The sequence below is a fragment of the Urocampus carinirostris genome, chromosome 6 (genome assembly GCF_059441175.1).
Source record: "Urocampus carinirostris isolate Australia breed hairy pipefish chromosome 6, RoL_Ucar_1.0, whole genome shotgun sequence".
NCBI classification, from domain to species: domain Eukaryota; kingdom Metazoa; phylum Chordata; class Actinopteri; order Syngnathiformes; family Syngnathidae; genus Urocampus; species Urocampus carinirostris.
The window spans coordinates 32,743,680-32,762,150 of NC_142354.1; the positions used below are offsets into that span (position 1 = coordinate 32,743,680).

The 18,471-nt window shown below is 36.6% G+C and overlaps 1 protein-coding gene across 2 annotated transcripts in view; it reads right to left on the minus strand.

Annotated features, from left to right (window-relative positions):
• The window catches only part of col2a1b (collagen, type II, alpha 1b), a 66,012-nt gene extending 49,074 nt beyond the window's left edge, over positions 1–16,938 (minus strand). The window contains exons 1-8 of one of the 2 annotated variants that reach the window (XM_088338775.1): positions 16,622–16,938; positions 11,269–11,478; positions 7,196–7,212; positions 6,853–6,885; positions 5,488–5,520; positions 5,326–5,379; positions 4,174–4,275; positions 3,361–3,441 (exon numbers count right to left, since the gene is read on the minus strand). In XM_088338775.1, coding sequence (XP_088194901.1) covers positions 3,361–3,441; positions 4,174–4,275; positions 5,326–5,379; positions 5,488–5,520; positions 6,853–6,885; positions 7,196–7,212; positions 11,269–11,478; positions 16,622–16,712 — 621 coding nt within the window. In that variant the 5' untranslated portion in view covers positions 16,713–16,938. The remainder of the gene's footprint in view (positions 1–3,360; positions 3,442–4,173; positions 4,276–5,325; positions 5,380–5,487; positions 5,521–6,852; positions 6,886–7,195; positions 7,213–11,268; positions 11,479–16,621) is intronic. The other variant, XM_088338776.1, reaches the window with a different exon arrangement.
• Positions 16,939–18,471: the final 1,533 nt, after the last annotated feature.

The window sequence follows — 18,471 nt, forward strand, 5'->3', positions numbered from 1 at the left end:
GCGCTAACCACTGCGCCGCCGTGCTGCCCGGTATTTAAAACTCATGACAGTAAAATATTTAACATTATTTTTTAAAGTCTGATATAAAAAGAACTTGGTCTTTTCAGGCCTAGAACTACACTACCTCCAAAGGAAGAAAAACATGTGATATTCAACAGTGTCATTCTTGCAGGTAGTGGAATTGACAGCTGAACAGCATGTTTAAACTCAGCGTGATTTCTCTTAGGCACCCGACACGGAAATAAGACCAACTTCGGTAAACTCGTTCCCCTCAGCAGCAGGTGAGATTTCTACAGCTCATTTCTCTTCCACTCAACCTCAACCTCAAGAAATTCATATTCTGTAAAGGTGATGACCCACTCAAGTGAAGAAAAAGACATGTGGAATATAATGTGAACGAGCTCTTTAAATGCCGCACTGTAGGCAAATGGTTCGCAAATCCGGCTGTACTGTATTGGAATCTGGGTCAGAGCATTCCTACCTTGTCATTGTGCTTGTGTGGAATTGAATCCTGCTAGTCTGATAACTGCGACCCCATAAAACCCATCTACAACCAGGAGGAGTTAATGACATTTGGAATGGATTGGGAAAGTCCTCTTAATGCTTGCAACTTCAACGAAGCATAACAAGCACTAGATTAACACAAGATTACACCAATTTATATTAGCCCAGTTTGAGTCCATCTTGCCAGGGAATGTTAAGAACCAGTGACGTGCAGTCAGGGGAGGCAGATGAGGCACAGGCTCACCTGTTGTCACGGAAATATAAAATTAAAGATATATTTAATTGTGATATTATTTCAGTGTTCAGGTTCCTCCTCATTTAACATCAAAACCTTTGGATTTCTTTTTTGAATTGCTGAATTTTCACATTATTGTAATGGTTTTGTGATGGTGGGCTGTGCTGCCCTTTGAGGTTTTATGTGATTAAAGGCTATTCAAATGAATGTGGCTTGACTTGAATATTATCAATACAATTAGGATTTAGCTTATTTTTGTGCTCTGCATCTTCAGAGTGAGGCAGACAATTATCTTGCCTCATGCTAGAGGGTAATAGTGAGACCAACAATTCTGATTTGGCACACATCCCAGCCCCAAACAATATACAGTAATTCGTGATAGTGTTAGCAACCTAAAAGCATGTAGAGCCATCCAGTATATTTTTTCTTGTGGCATGGATTCCTTTTTTTACTAAGGACTAGTATGACCCTTTTATTCAAAAGGAACAGTTCATGGACTTCATTTAAGTTCAGGTAATAAAATTGTGTTTCCAATGCTCCAGTTAACATATAACTTGAATGCTTTATATATTAACAATATCTTTAATGTTTCAAAACTATTGAAAATAGTCATAGACACTAAAATTTTCTATTCAAATGATAACTATATTGATTTTGCAACCTGTATTAATCGTGAATTAATTAACCTAAAATGATGGATGGATATAAATGAATTATCTTTAAATTTAAATAAAACCAAAGTAATATTCTTTGGTAATCGCAAGGCAAATCAAGATTTAAAAGTAAAAATGCATGGTGCTGCAATACAAGCGGTATCAGAAATTAAGTTTTTAGGGGTCATAATAGACAATAAATTAAGCTGGAAAACACACATTAGACACATATACAAACTAAAGTATCTAAAAGCATTTCAATAATTAATAAAGCCAAATTCATTTTAAACTATAATGCATTGTATTTATTATATTGTTCTCTAGTTCTGCCATACTTAACATATTGTGCAGAAGTCTGGGGCAATAATTACAAAAGTTCACTACAGCCCCTTTTTATCCTCCAAAAACTTGCAATTAGAACTATACACAGGGTAGGATATCAAGAGCATACTAATATTTTATTCCTGCAGTCCAAATTATTAAAATTAGATGATTTAGTAAAATTATTTACTGCACAACTGCTATTTAAGGTCAACAAAAACATAGTGCCGGAAAACATCCATAAATTATTCAGTCGGAAAGAAGTAAATTATAACTCAAGGGGCCGTAGTGAATTCATGATCTCAAAGGTGAGAACCACCAGGAGAAATATGTGTGTGTCTGTGTGTGGAGTCAAGCTCTGGAACGGTTTGCAAGACGAGATCAAACAATGTCCAACTACAAAAAAACATTCCTGGCGGAATACAGAGATGAAGAAAATCCGGTATGAGTGATACGAGAGATTGGGAATTGTGAGTCTAGAACTATGATTTACTTTGTGTTATTGTTGCTATTGTTATAACTGTAATTATTAATATTATTACTATTGTTGTTATCATCATTGGTGTATTTAATAAGGAAGATGAAGGGGTAGGGAATATAGGAATATAAGCATTTGCTTCTGACTACCCCTTTTCGAACATATTATGTAATATTATTTTGTTGTTGAGTTATTGTTTTTGTCCTGTTTTTATTTTAATGCTCGAAAAAGTTTTCATTCATTCATTCTTTCAATGCTCTGCCAATTAAATGATGAATAAGATTTAGGTTAATTTATTTGTAAATGTGACTGCGCCTCATCAGACATGAACCTCAATGTTAGTTTGAGGGCCCCTTCTTGATAGTCCTCGACGTCTTTAGCTGTCAATGGCAGGGAATGAGTTCAAACGTATGGAAGTTCTTTAAATATCTGGTTTGACTCAAGATATTTGACTTCTCCCTCTGAAATGTCCAATCAAAAACAGGTCTTTCAGCATCTTGGCTCAGTTTTAAAATAACTCCCTCAAAAAGTAAAGTGGTCTTCACAAGTTGTATAAAAGTCACCTTTCAGGAGGAGTGGGAAGGCTTCACCACCATGGTTTGAGGATTATCAATGGTACTTTGTCGGGTAAGAACTTCTACATTTACTGTATGTATGTATTTAAGACGCTCATAGAAGAGGTGTTGTTCAAGCCGGTTAGTTTTTTTAAAATTAAATGTCACTTTTGTAGACTCACTCGGAGCCAAGGTAAAGCTGGTCTTAAACTGGTCTTAAATCCGTCTTCCAGAACCTTTCCAACCACATTAATTTTATTTAGTTGGAAAATCTTGTTGCTCACTTGATTATTTTAGATCCCCAATGTTGTGATGATGATAATGATCATAATGTGTTCATCTCGCGAAGCTTCCCGAGTTCGATAGGTCAGTTTGTGTCCGGTTTTGGTTTGGCCTTAAAGTTTTTAAGTCTCCAAGAACTTGCAAATATTTATCCTGACATTATTCTTATCTTAATTTTCTTTTTAAAGCTATGTGTTTATTGATGAGTGCCATGTCCTATATCAATGTAAACCATGTTCACCACGTTGTTATCAATGACAATAAAGACAATTAATTTCACAAGCTAACAAACACAACAAAACAAATGATAATAAGTGGGTGTTCCTGGCTCACCATTGGTCCTTGCATCACTCCCATCTGAGCCCCGCCACCGGCTTTCTCGTCGAAGCCTCCTGCCATCTGAGCAGCAAAGTTCTAAAAAAAACAAAAAACAAAAAACAAATAAATAAATCAAGCATGAAATAAATTATTGATTGAGTTGCATGCTTTTGGTAAATTAACTGGTGGAGTAATACGTTCAAGATTCTTATTTGACAATTATCTGAATTATCATTGTCGACTAGTCAATTAACCAGAGGGGAGTAAAGTAATACTTATTTTGTCTGCTAGGTGACACTGAATTTTATTATAAAAGCATGCTTACGTTTATTCGATATTTTTTAAATTATCGTTTACACAAGTACTTTAAATAGCAATGTACTCTGATTTCCATAGAAGAATGTATATATGGCCATAACAAACCTTTTGGGCAGTGATGTGGTCTATGTGTTTGTGTGGGACCAACACATTACTAGAATAATCAAGTAATTAGCCAGGAAGTGCTATTGGTTTTGTTTACACCAACCTTAGAAGATCTTACCGGTATATAAAAATTGCTGACCTTTATGAGAATTTAACATAAGAGACGGCATGAAGATGTTAAAATGCCTCACTTTAAACCATTGTTTTATTTGTTATTTCTCTTGTCCAGCAGACTTAGCTGACATTTACACAGCAATAAAGTTATTTTAAAGTTATTGTCATCACACGGACTCCATCTATTTTTGCTTCACAGTGCTGTTGTGCATGCAATGACCCCCACCCCCCATTCTAAAGTTAAGCACCCCAATATTCTTGCGAATAATCTATTTTTCTTGGGATACTTACTCCGCCAAGGCCAGGGGGTCCGTTCGGTCCAGGTGGTCCAGGGGGTCCAGGATTTCCAGGAGTGCCAGGTTCGCCATCTCTTCCACGAGGACCGGGTGTTCCCTTGATTCAATACAAAAACAAGAGTTTAAAGAGTTGTATTACGCCATTTTTTCAGGCAGGTCATCAAATCCTATCAAGTACTGTACCTAGTTTAATCCTAAAGGACTACACAGTCGTGGTAGGTAATATGGCAAAACCTTCCTGAATCTACTTTTACAAAAGTCTACTTTGCACATTTTATGACCAGTTTACCCATAGCAAGTATGGACAAAATGTCTTACGAGATGAAGTTCACTATATTTTAGATGTAATATTGTTTAAATAAATCAATAAGTTTTCAAAATATTTTAACAGAGAAGTCTGCACGCTAAAACTGCTGTGCAAATACAAGCAATACACAAAAAGAAGTATACAAATTTGTTCCAGGTTTATCTGATAATATCTCAACTTTGATTTTGAAATAGAAAAGGACTTAAAAATATACAAGTATTGTCTTTACTGACATGTTGAATGAGGCAGACATGGGGGCAATTGCAGCCTTCACTAGGAGGCGCTGAATAATATAACAGTCCCTGGCGGATTATGGATTCATATTACTGAAAGATTCATTTATTTTCATTTTTTAGATATTATTTTGTGTAAGGAATTTTAAAAACAATATTTGAGAACAGTGGAATGTTTTATCTGAACTCTTTAGTGGAAAACCTTATCTGGCCCAACCTCACCCAGACCCGAGCTCCAAAAGGCCCCCAAGTAAAAAGATTCTGAAACCCTTTTATTTACACAGACTGGCCACGATTCCACATGTTGACAAATCACAAGGACATACTAAATGTCAATGTGTTACATTTGTATATGCATGCGAAGTGTGCAGAAAGCATTTCTCAAATGCTGTGCAAGGTTGTTCCCCCATCAAGAGGACTCAAGATTCTGACAGGTCCACTTGTGGTCAACAAGCTCGGTGGACCTCACTAATGTAAATGCCAAGTGACTGTGCCAAAGGACACCGTTCTGTACTCATATTTTAGCCAATAATACCGTAGAAGGGAAATATTGCAGCTCTCGAACTTGGTAAAAAAAAGGAAACATATCGAAATAAAGCTAACTGACCTTCTCTCCCTTATCTCCTCTTGGTCCGCGATAACCCTGCTCTCCTGGTGGGCCCTGTTTGAGCAAATCACGCTAGAACTAAGGATGTCTTGCTTTTTATACAAGCCAAAGAATCCAGTAAAAAAAATGATTTAATGAAATAAAGTATGAATGAGATGAGACCATTGGGCCAGGTTGTCCTCTTGGTCCTACGACCTGTGTGATAAGAGAGAAAGGAAGATGTAATCATTCTCGAGAATGACATGTTCACGCAAGGTTCTGTATAAATGCAAATATATAATAAATCCACAAATACTTAAAATAGCAAAGGAACACAGTAATGTACTATTCAGGGATGTTTTTGGGGCATTGAAAATGTCGACCACTGACAAAAAATATATTATTAATTTGCACACATTTTTGTATATTTTTTTCCTTTTTTTAACCTAGTTATTTGCATTTTGTGTCTTATTTATTGCACGTTTGCACGTGGGGTGAGAAGAAGTGATTTCATCTGTTATTGAGTGCTGGCAACAATTTATAACTTTAATTTTACTAAGATTGTTTAACTCTCCCAATAAGTAGAGAATGTTGCTTAGTTTGAGTATAATTTTCTTCATCGTAAGATTAGATTTTTATCTTGGTTTTCTCACTAAACAAGAAAATACACATTCTAAATCACACTCTTAATTAAAATAAGCAAAATTGTGCAATTTTAAACCTTTTTTTCATGCCGGTAGAAAAAAAAGTAAAATCTTCTTCCAATGAGATAAGACTTGTGTTTTTTGCTTTTTTCTCTTAGGTAAAGGCTGTAATTAATCTTATTACACCAGTTAGGAAATGTTGCCCAAGAAAATCCCGAACAATGAAACATTTGTGAAGCTGAGAAATTGATCACGTTCTGCATTATATTTTGCAATTTTTTATTTATTATTTTGAGTGGATTTACTCCAATTGTTTAAGAAAATACTGAAAGATGATTTGAATCTGTAAAATGTGACATGCATCCGAAAATATATTTGAAAGAGATTTATTCGATTGACATTGGGCCCTTGACAGTCGAAACACTTTTCACAATAATTGATATAATTCAATTCAGAATTTAAATTGAAAAAAAAAAAAAGAAATGGAAATGTGGAGTTTTGCAAATGTTTTGACTGATATGAAACTGAATATTTTGTTTTTTTTTTAAAGGAGAAGATTGTCTGACAATATGTTTTAATTAAATTAAACCTTGCAAGGATGCATTTTTTAACTTGGTTAAAAGTGCAACAGCTGAACTTCAAAAGCCTTGCATATTTATAAAGAAGCGGATCAAGGTGATCTATCCCTCGTCCCCACTCTCCAGAAAGCAAAGCAAAGCGTTTAAGTAAAGATAGGATAAACAATTCCGTTTTTATTTGCTTCTGCCATTTAACATGTGCTCAGAGGGGGAAATCATTACCATGTGACAACACTTTAAAAAGGCCCTTTAAAATAAACTATTTCCATCCCACAGAGTACAAAACAAGATTCAATATATTGTGATTGTGATTGATGTTCACCTACATCGGTAATATCTCCAGGTTCGCCTTTCTGGCCCTGTGTGACATAGGAGGAAACCTTATGAATTAAACAAGATGATAATAAATGTTGTTTTGCCATCAGTCTTAATCAAATTGATTTGTTTAAAGTAAAAAAGATCATGGTGACCTGAAATTCACTCGTTGAGTACAACAAATATTACTTTTCTTTCGTTATGTGGCCCAATGACCATCTTTAATTTACTTTAAAATACATTATTACAACCAGATTACATGCACAGTCATTATGAATCGAGGTCTACCACCGAACACAACAACATGATAACCACGTGCACACACATGCTGGCAGGTCTTTATATAAAGCTCACCTTAGATCCAGGGGATCCTGTGACAATGCAGTAGAGATAAAGGTAAAAGTTAGCACGAGGTTAATTGAGCATGTGTTATCAAACAATGCAAAAACAACATCTTAATTTTCTCAACAGCTTCATTTGGGTCTCCCGCTTTAATATAACTCATATAGAAAAGCCCTATCCTTGAACGAATATGCTATTTGGCTAGCCCTGATTGCCCATTTGGGTGTTGTTGACTCTCCATCCTTGGTGTACAAGTGTTAGAGCAGAAAGCAGATGTCTGATACCATTGGCTATGCAGCAGCTGACTATGGAAGGCACAATACTTTACTTACAGGGTGCACCCCTTAAAGTATCCACTCTTATAAGACATGCATTATGTCTTGATAAATGTGTTCATTGTGGTGCTTAACACAATATATTTCTTTATATTTGTATTAAGCACCAAAGAGTGATACCAATTTGGGGGCACCTTGTATATATTTTTCAGTGAATGTATGTATTGTTGTTCTTGCTTGAAAACATGGTCTGGTAAAGGAAGGGAAATATATTTACACTGTCCAATGAAACATGTTTTGAGTGTAAGTATCAAGAAAAAAATCACACACCTACAGGAAGGTTCAAACATTTTTGCAAATAGTGCATCTTCTGTAAAACATTGTGTCTTGAGACTGAGTTATAACTTTATCAACTTCTAACTTTTTTCGGGTGTATTTTCCCCAAAAGATGTCATTTAGACTAAATTGTTCATATATGTGAATGACAAAAGCTGTTTACTCATGTTGTGTTTGCCATTTGCCTGGCAACCAGTTTACCTCTCACGATGCCAGCTGGGATCGACACTCTAGTGACATTACTAAGGATAAGTGATGCAGAAAATTAGTTTAAGCTGAAATATGTAACAATGTTGCCCATGTGCAACTCAAATATGGAACACAGTAAATGAAGACCTAAGATTTTCACATTCGGTACTGCAAGCCTCTGGACATATTTCTTTGACTATAATAATTGATATCTACAATTATTGGAGTTAGTTTCTTTCTGGGTAACTTATACGGAACAGTATCTATTTTTTTTCTTTGGACTGGGTTTTATTCAACAATTGCGTAATGTAAGATTTGGGGGGTATTAAAGCAAGTCCATTAGTCCAAATATTGAATGATTAACAAAAGGTAGCATTCATTATGAAAAACCTTATTCACTAACAAAAATTGTCCAACTGATAAATAGTTGACATTAAAAAATGTTATAATTACAAATATCAAGAAAAGTCTTACGTGGCTTTTTTTCTTTTCTCCGCCACACGGAAAAAACACAGTTAATCTGGGGATGTATAATCTCATAGTTAGAGACCTGTTTGATTGTGATAATATTTTTGCTAAACTTTTTGTGTTTATGCTAATCCCAGTATTAAAACAGACTAAATATCAAGATATGTAGAACATGTTGTATTTTTTTAGTCATTTAATAAAAGTTTTAATAAAAATTGTGTACTTTTTTGGCCAGACGTGGCAGTAGCAAATTTTTATTTATGTACTTGCATTGAAAACCTTTGCATTTTTAAACTTTGAATAAAAATCTTGATATTTCATTGGACAGTGAGGGTATAAAAAATACATATTTTATTATAATATCCTTGGGGATTTTACTGCAAGTCAACAAAAGAAATACTAGTGCATAGAAAAGCCAGCTTTAAAAAAGAGCTTCATTCCTATTAGAAAGCAAGTTACCCTTTTCTAATAAATATATGCAGTTTGTGACTACAGTATTACTGCCATTACATTTTGCAAAGCTAGCAAGCAGAAATTGCTGGTGTCGAGCAGAGACATCTTTTAGTAAAGATCATCCCCTCACAAATCCTAGAGGTCAATCCCCACCTGTGAGTCATATTTATACGAACCATTGAGTAATCTTTAGTGTTGAAAATGTCTGACTCTCTTTGATGATGCAATGTTAATGGTTGAAAAACGATTTGAGGGTTTTCAGAAAAGCTTCCGCTTGACACCAGCAATATGAACTCAAACTATAAAAGCGTCATATTCAATCAACATGGAGGCGCCTGATTTCATTCATGCTTCCCCAGAGAGTTTTTTTCCCTTTCAAAAATAAGCTTCATTCACGAGTCCTTGACACAGGCTGTCACACTTTCCTCCACACATCGACGCATAAGCACAGCGAGAGTGAGGGATGTGGAGAAAAAATGTGAAGCTGTGTCTCCATGAGGTATTTCCTTTTAATGCAGGGGTCTCAAACATGCGGCACTAAGGGCCAGTTGCGATCAGCAGGACAGTATTGTAAGGCCCACGCTTTAATATGTTTAATCTTAAGAGCTTGAAAGATCTTCCCCCTTCGGGGAGGAGATCATCATCAGTATTAAACCGGACTTAAAAATAATTTGGAAGCCCCTTGCACTTAACTTTCAGTGCCTTAGAGCAAAGTGTGTTATCTGTTTTGAAATGTTTTATCTGCTTGAGCATGGTTGTAAAACACAACTTGGCCTTATTTATTATTGTTGTGTCATCATGCATCACATGAGTTAAATGTTACATTGAATTATTTGGAAAGAAACCAAGTTAAGGAAGCTGTACAGAATTTAAAACCTTGTTGCTCTCTGCTGCCATCTTCTGGCTTAAAGCTACAATTGCAGCCTTAGTCAGCTCATTTATTATAATAATAATAATTATGTGCATGCAAGTGAGTGCATTTCTTAGACGCGCTCTAATAAACGTCTTTTTTCAGTTTCTTGGTGTTTGGGTCGGCGTTTGGACTCTACTTAAAGCTGGCTTTTTCCTACTTTCAACATTTTCATGCTACACTGACCAAAACCAAAACAAAATCGCGACGGTGAGGAGCATGAAGTTACTCTCCAGCACTCCCCAATCCCTCTAATCTTGAAAGAAATGGGTTCCGCCCCAAACAGTTTTGATAAAAGTAAGGTGGAAAACAAAGCATAAGGGCTCTTTGTTTCTCAGTTGGGCATTTTTAGCACATACTTAAAAAAGAAAATATTTCACACTTAACTTTTTAAGGACACTTTAAACAACACCACAGCTATGTACCTGTTTTATCTGATTGAGCATGAATATAAAAAACAACTTAACAGTATTTGTTTCTGTTGTGTTATCCTAAATTATAGGAGTTAACCAGTTTGTGGTCAACAAATTTCTGTTTTTTTTTCTGTTCATAAAAAAATGTCACAAATAAACAAACAAACAAAATATTAAGGTTAAAAACACACATTAGAATCGGAATCCAGTAATAATAATTCAGATTTTCTACTTAAATATGTAGTTTAAATGTGGGGTGCATGGTGTGAGGTGTCCTTAAAAAGTTGCAGGGAGAGTATTGTCACCACTAAGTATGTACTACCAATGTCCAACTAAGTTTAAAGAGCCTTATTACATTTTTTCCAACTGTGCCCTTCCACTTTTATCTTACTTTTAGCAACGCTGTTCGGGATGTGCAACACATTAGGTAGAAGGAGAGGGGGCAGTTTTTTTGTCAGACTAGCAAAAAAATGGTAAAAGTAAAAAAAGCATGTTTCAAAAAAAGTCCAAACGTCAGCCTAAACCCCCAAAAAGATAATAAAAAGAAGAGTTTATTCAAGCGCATCTAATAAATGTTCGTACTTGTATGTGCATCATGAATGAGCTTACTGAAGCTGCAATCATGACTTTAGGCCAGGTAAATTTGTAATTATGCACAGCATCCTTAAATTTTTATTTAATTTGCTGTATTTTTTGTATATATTACTAATTGATTATTTTCTTTTCTTTATGATTTTCAGAGATAATTTTGTGTAGAATTTCGCCCCAACCTTATGCACACACAAGCTTCGCGACTTTCACAAAATTTGAGTTTGAGACCCCTGCCTTAATGTCTCCATATGTTTGTTAGTTTGCGCGGTGCAAAGAAAGGGCCAAAATGAGCTTGCGTAAAGACAAAAAAACTTTCGGGAAGCATTTCAATCAAATCTCTCTGAAACAAGTCATGTCTTTACTTTGAGTAACAAACTAAAAGTAAGCGACATGATCCTAAAGCAGGCGCGTAATTTATTTATGAGAGGATGGAGATAAATAAATTACAACCGATAGGCGGCGAAGGGTCAGCGCCGCAGATGGGACAACACTCTCCGAATGGGATCTCGGGGTTGGGGCAGCCTCGGAGCTCTTCGCAGACGATTTCGTCGCACAGGACCGTTCCGGTGTCGCATACGCAGATGCGACATGGCTCGGGCTTCCACACGTCCTTGTCGCTATAACGTTGGCCGTCCTGCAAGCAGCTAGGAGGGTCCCCCTCTGCGCCCGGCCAGGGGGTGAGAGGAGGTCACAGTGTGCTAAATTAATAAGACAGGTGCATTCTAACAAAGTCAAACATAATACAGTCGTCTGTTTGATTTCCCATGTTCGACTGGAAACGTTAATTCATTGATTTACTGTATTTTTCGGACTGTAAGGTGCACCGCAAACCCCCAAATTGGCCAGAAATTCGAACTAAATTCGAAATGTGTTACCATATATGTGCAATTATTGATCAGTCATAATTGCATAACAATGGCAGCAACAGAGTTCAAACCAGCTAGCAATGGTAAGAGCATTAAATCATATCCACCAAGCCGCTACAGGCATGGATGGATGTTCACAATTACAAAACGATGAATGCAACGCTAAACCGACAGCGGCGTGAACATTGATTTCTAGCCAAAGACCACTCGAGATGCCTCCGCCACATGAAAAGGCATCAGGTCTTATTTCATTATCACACTATTTTTAGTCAAGTTACCAGACATAATAGTGTAGAGAGAATGTTGTTTTATTTTTTATCAGCCAAACTAATCATTGTAAGTGACAAACGTTTTGAATACGTGCGGACGCGCGTTTATTTACATAATTCAGGACAAATGAATTACTTCCCACAATGCGTTTATTGTCGATTTACTGTTCCACGTAACGGTTTAATGTCTGACAATATTCTTGCGGCCCGGCCCAATAATAACATCAACAATTTTGTAGTTTGACTAAAAACAGTATGATGATGAGATAAGACCCAATGCCTTTTCATGTGTTGTCTGTATTTTAAGTGGTCTAGTTTAGAAGATCCAGCACACTCCAAGCCGTTATATGGGTTCGATTGATATTGTATCCAAAGTTATGCAATTGTATGCAATTGAGATAAGTGATATTTTCCGCCTGAAGGCTTTTTTCCCATTGGTCATTTACCGTATTTTTTATTCCATGCGCCTTACAGTTGGGTGCTCCTTATAAATGAAAACAATATAACAAAAGATTTTGGGTGGGTGTGCCTTATAACAGGGTAGACTTTATAGTGCAGAAAATATGGTAATATTGGTTAAAAACAATTTTTATGTCATGTTTTGCTTTATTTAGTAGGGATTTGGTCGGATAAAACAAATCACAGAACATCTTTACATTATGAATACATTTCATTATTTTAATTGACTGACGGAAATAAATATCTTTCACACAATTCCAAAGTAAGGCTATTGGCATTCAAGTTATCCACTCATAAGCTAAATGGTATTTTCTTTGTCATCCTGAATGCCTTTAAAGGGACACTGTATACTATTTGACCACTAGATGTCTCTGTATCATGTAGTGCAACTAAAACGAGTGGTCAAAAGCTCAATACATTTATCATTATGAATTTAAATATGCATCTTTTTTCTCCATATTTACAATTATTCCTAAAGAATATTTTTTTACATAAATAGGACAATTAATAATCACAAAAAGTTCTCTGCCAACTGGCACATAGGACTTTTTCAAATTAGCATGATTTTATCAGAAAACAAGTTTCAAAAAGAACTAAAAAGGTTCAATATAAAAACATGGGAAATACAAATGTTTTTCCTCATCAGTATTATTAATCAAGTTCATAAAAGAAACAAAATTAGTGGAAAAAAGGAAAATAAACCCCCGAGGGTAAAAAAACTACAGTTTTGAATAACAAATTAAAATTGTATTTACGAAAATTAAGTAAAATTATGTGCCATTGAAACAAAATTAGCTTTTACTGAAACAAGCACATGACTCATCTTAAGGGGAGTATATTAATATGCTAGATAGAGGAAAATATCCACGCACATAAAAAAAAAACCTTGATCTTGTGATCAGTTTATGAAAAGGAAAATATTACCCACAACCCTCAGTGCTGTGGCCATCCAACTAAAACCCAGTATATTTTAATCAACATGACATGATCCATTGGCCAGCCTTGATACATTTACCTTAAATACGGTATTTTGATGTCTTGAAATAAAACAAACAGGCAACAAAGCCTATGAGAAATTCCAAAGTCCAAAAATCAATTAGGCAGGAACAATTCAACCTCATTGCCTTGTTCACATACACCAAAATCCAGCCAACCTTTACAATAAATAAAATATATAAAACCAATTATCAAAATCATTACATCAGTTCATATTTCAAATATATTACCGTTCAATACTTCTCAACAATGACTAAAAATGACAAACGACATACATGCATCATTAAATGAGTTTCAACAGGCATCAAATGGCATAGTTAATTCCCTGCACGACCCATCTATAGAAGAACCACTGGATGGCGTTGTTACATTGCAACGTTCAGCATAGCATGGGTAAACTTCAGAAGAGTTGGAGCCAAGCCATGAGGGATAAAAAGAGAAATGTAGGGCTGGTTTACATTTATTGGACACAAGAGACAGACTTGGCATTCACATGTAAACTTGGCACGATTATCGGATGCCTTTCAATGCTGCTACTGTACATTAGTGAGCAGCCCCCCTATGCGTGGGGTTGATTGATTTTGATGCTCAAGGATGCAACTGGTTTTATATATTAAATCCATAAATTAATTTCATAATATATTATACTCATCCCAACCATCATATCAGCCGCCTGACAAATACAGTAGCCATGTTTACTAGTTGGGAAAGTGTTTAGGTGGAGGTGACCTCAATCTCCACTGCATTCAACAGAAATGAATGCGGCCTTTTCAGAAGGGCTCACGGAGCAGGCAACTGGCTATGTTGTTTTTTACAACCCCACCTGGGTCCCAGGGGTCACAGGTTTTAAAAACACAAATCTTTTGATGTGCTGCCGAACTGATCTAAAAAAATAAATGAAGCAAACCCTACCTTGACGGTGCAAAATCAACACCTCTCTTTTATGTTGTCAGGTTTGCAATCCAGAAATGAGTAGGAGGGTTTTGGGGATAAAAATGAATTGCATAAAGTGTTCCCAGGTGCATCCCTAGAAGCTGCTTTTCATCGTATGCTGTCTGCTTAGTTTTTTGCACTCCAGGCTCCTATTTTTTTTCCCTTACTAAAAGCGACCCAAGCCTCCTCAGATGACTTTACTACCAGTCTGCAGCGAAAACTGTCTTCCTCAAGTTAACAGAGAGAAAAGAAAGGGCTGCATTATAATACAGGGGCCTGGGTTTTTCTGAGGGTAACCTGAGCCCTAACTGGCTTTCACCTTGGCTCATTTTTAGGTGTAAATACACCTTGAATTTGCTCCTTCTGCAGAAGATAACAAAAGCCTCTGTTTTATTTCCCCCCCTTCTCTCAATCATTCCTTGCTTGCACGCAGACCGACTGTCACATTTTATGGCCAATCTTTAAAGCAGATGGAAAACTTGCTTATGGAAAGTTCTTCTCGAAGCCCATTCCTCTGTCTTAAATCTCTCGCCGATACTGGAGTTGACTTAGAGGGACTAGAGGGCCAATAGTTGCGATTTTTAATGGAGTGACGTTGATTTTAATTTTTCACGCAAATATTACTAAGCAGCAAACTTGAAAAGAGGAGGCAAGCTCGGATTTGCCTGGCTGCCCTCTGACGGCAATGGAATGTGATCACTTTTCTCCAAAGGCCCTTGAGCCTGACCACCTTTTACTTTCTTGTGTGTGTGTGTGTGTGTGTGTGTGTGTGTGTGTGTGTGTGTGTGTGTGTGTGTGTGTGTGTGTGTGTGTGTGTGGATGGGGTAAATAAGGGGGACATTGCCTTCTGATGAACACCCTAGTTCAGAGGTCTTAACCTGGTGTACTGCAAAAGAAAATTCGAAAGCAAAATTATATAAAAATTAAAAAATCTTACGGTAATGGTAGGAAATTCAGCTAATTTTAAGGATGACATATTTTTCTTGTTTTACAAGGAAAATTATAAGTAAACTTATTTTGCGCGTTTTAATTGTTATATTTATTATTTTACACAAATTACAAAAAATGAGGGCGTGAATCAATAAGGTTAATTTAAAATAATTTTGATCATGTTATGGCCAGGGTTTTTTTTCATTTTACAAAACAAATGACTAAAATAAACTTAATAACTAAATAATACTAAATATTGATTAAAATGAGCAAAAATTTGTATCTGGTAAATGGCAGAAAATATTAAACATTTTAAGAATTGTTTTAGTAAGATTAAAAGTGTAAACCTTAAAACGAGCAACATCATTTGGCAGTAACCACATAATAAAATAATCTTTTTTCCCATCAAACAACAAATTGCTGTTGTGGTAAGTTAATTCTGTTATTCAGTCATAATACTAGAAAAAGCACTCATAATAAGTAAAATTATAAAAAAAGAAATCTACTATTTTCTGCAGTATTGTGTGCCAAATAAATCAGTCAAACTGGTACATGGCACATAGATCTATAAATGTATAAACAGACAGATAGACAGACAGACAGACAGACAGACAGACAGACAGACAGACAGACAGACAGATGTGGGGGAATAGATGGAAAGATGGATGGATGGATGGATGGATGGATGGATGGATGGATGGATGGAGAAATATAGAATTGGACAAATAGTATTTTTATGATTGATTTTTAATTTTATCTTCAAATTAATGGAGTATTATACTCTTTAGTACTGGTGCTCAGTGTCAACAACAATAACATAATATAACATAGATATATTAGTTCCACATGATTCAAATTTGCACAGAGGGTTTAATGTCCTCTTTTCTGAAAACTTAAAGCATAAGTATCAGAATAGGCTATAATCAGGTGCATTATATCAAGGATTTTTTTCCAATCATGCTTTGACCATAAACACTTTGAGACTTATTAGACAAGCAAATCAATAGTAAAAGAAGGCTTAAGGCACCCACAGCTGTTCATCTTAATACAGCAAAAGGAAGAGGAGGGAGAGTGAGGAAGGCGCCCAGGGAGAGGTCAAATGAACTTTTTCTTAGGCTCCAACTCTTGTCCAAGTAACCATTCATCACTTATACTCGTGTATTACATTATGCTAAACATCACCAATAAAAGAGGTTGGCCACTGGCAACAATCCCACATATTACGCAGAAGATCCATAAAACCACCAGGCACAAAGACACAAGCACCTGTTCTTCCAACTCCTGCGCAGAAACTGCACTATGATCAAAAGTAACATTTCAGAAGCACCCAGAAAAGTAGTGGTCACTTACGATTGCCGCCCTGACATCTCACAAGGGCTAGTAGGCACACTTGTGCAGCTGCAAATAGCAGTAGAGTCCTTGAATCCAGGAAGCCGACCATGTCTAAATATTAGACACGCAGCGACCCTGGAGGGAAAAAAGTTCTTGCGCGGATGGAGTCGCTCAAGTGCGTGGGTCTTCAAGTGATTTCAAAGCAGCACCATTCGATAGTCACCCTCGAGGAGTGGAGATGTGGGGAGGAGAAAGGGAAGGAGGGGGACAATCCAGCAGGCAGGAGTCGGACCTGCGGAAACAAACTCGGCACCGACCGCTGTGAGGGCCACAAGCGGTAGTTTTATGTCCCCGTTGCATTCAATGAATCTTCGTATATCCCCATGAATCGCCCCGGCCCCTTACCCCCAGTCAGGCTGAAATATGAGCCCGCTCACCCCCCCAAACATACACACCTCCCTCCATCAGTACCAGACCACTCCTTTCCCCACGTGCTGCCGCTGAAGCCCCCATTCCCCCCAAAAAAGAACTTTCCTCCCAACTTTGATGCCCTCCCCCTTTCCTTCCTGTAGGGTTCATAGAAAGCTTTTTGTGCATTTTCTATGATTTGTTTTGACCTCATTGCACTCCCAACAGGTGTGACCAAAATACGGAGTATCATTAAAGATGTTTCGGTCTGCAAATTTACGTTTTGGATACATAGCTGTATCTACAATGACAATTTCATCTCGCACAGTATGATTATGAGGCAGAAAACGCAAATGATTACACCCTGAGGCTAACTTGAAACGTTTTGCCTCAACAGGTTTGTTCAAAAGTGCGCATATTTTCGAGTGGACCACAATAATTTATGGAAATCTTGCTTGGGCCGAGAAGCGCCACATAGCTATTGCCATCATAAAACAAGACATCTACAGAACGCGAATCAGCATATAGAACACACGCGTTTGGCCTCTGTGCATATTTTCTTTACTTTCCCAGAATCAAGTGCAAATGCACCTCCTGTTGTCTCAGGACCAGGACAACTTGCTGTGGTTGACAGAATAATGCATTTTGGTGTTTCTCAAAGATCCTGAAGGAGAATGTCTGCCCTCAAACTCAAACGCTCTTGGATCATGCAGCAGGTTAACGATCCGAAACAAACCAATGGCTCAGAAGAAAAATGAAGATTCTGGAGTGGCCAAGTTAAAGCCTGGATTTAAATTCAATTGACCTCAAAATGGCAGTTCATCATGGTAGAAAACCCTTGAATATGGCAGATTTGAAACGATTTTGATAAGAAGTGTGGGCATAATTCCTCAACAGCTCTGTAAAAGACTCATTATCAATTACCAAACTAATTTGGTTTCTGTTATCGCTGCCAAAGGTTGCCCAACTCGCTATTAGGTTCAGAGGGCATTTACTTTTTTCACATAGGGCCAAAAAGGTTTTGATTTTTTGTGTGCCTTAATAAATGGAATCAAAATTTTAAAACTGCATTTTGTATTTCCTTTGGTTTTATCTGTATGATATTAAAATTGTTTTGATGATCTGAGTATGAGTGATTACATATGCAAAAAACACAGAACTCAGGAAGGGGACAAATACTTTTTTAGTGCACTGTACACACTATATAGTTAGTGAACATGCCATTATTTTCAAACCGTCTGGTTTAGCAAGTGAATGACTAGTAATTAACGATTGGATGAGGGAACCTACTGTCTTTATTTGGTGCAATAAGAACAGTGAATGAATGTTCTAAATTGTTCCTTTTAAATATTTTATTCAAGTGATTGATTTTACACACACTCATGCCCAACCATACCAAGTCTTGGTCGGTAGACTTGGAGTTCTCCTTTAGAGCATTAAATTAGTTGATAGCATTATCA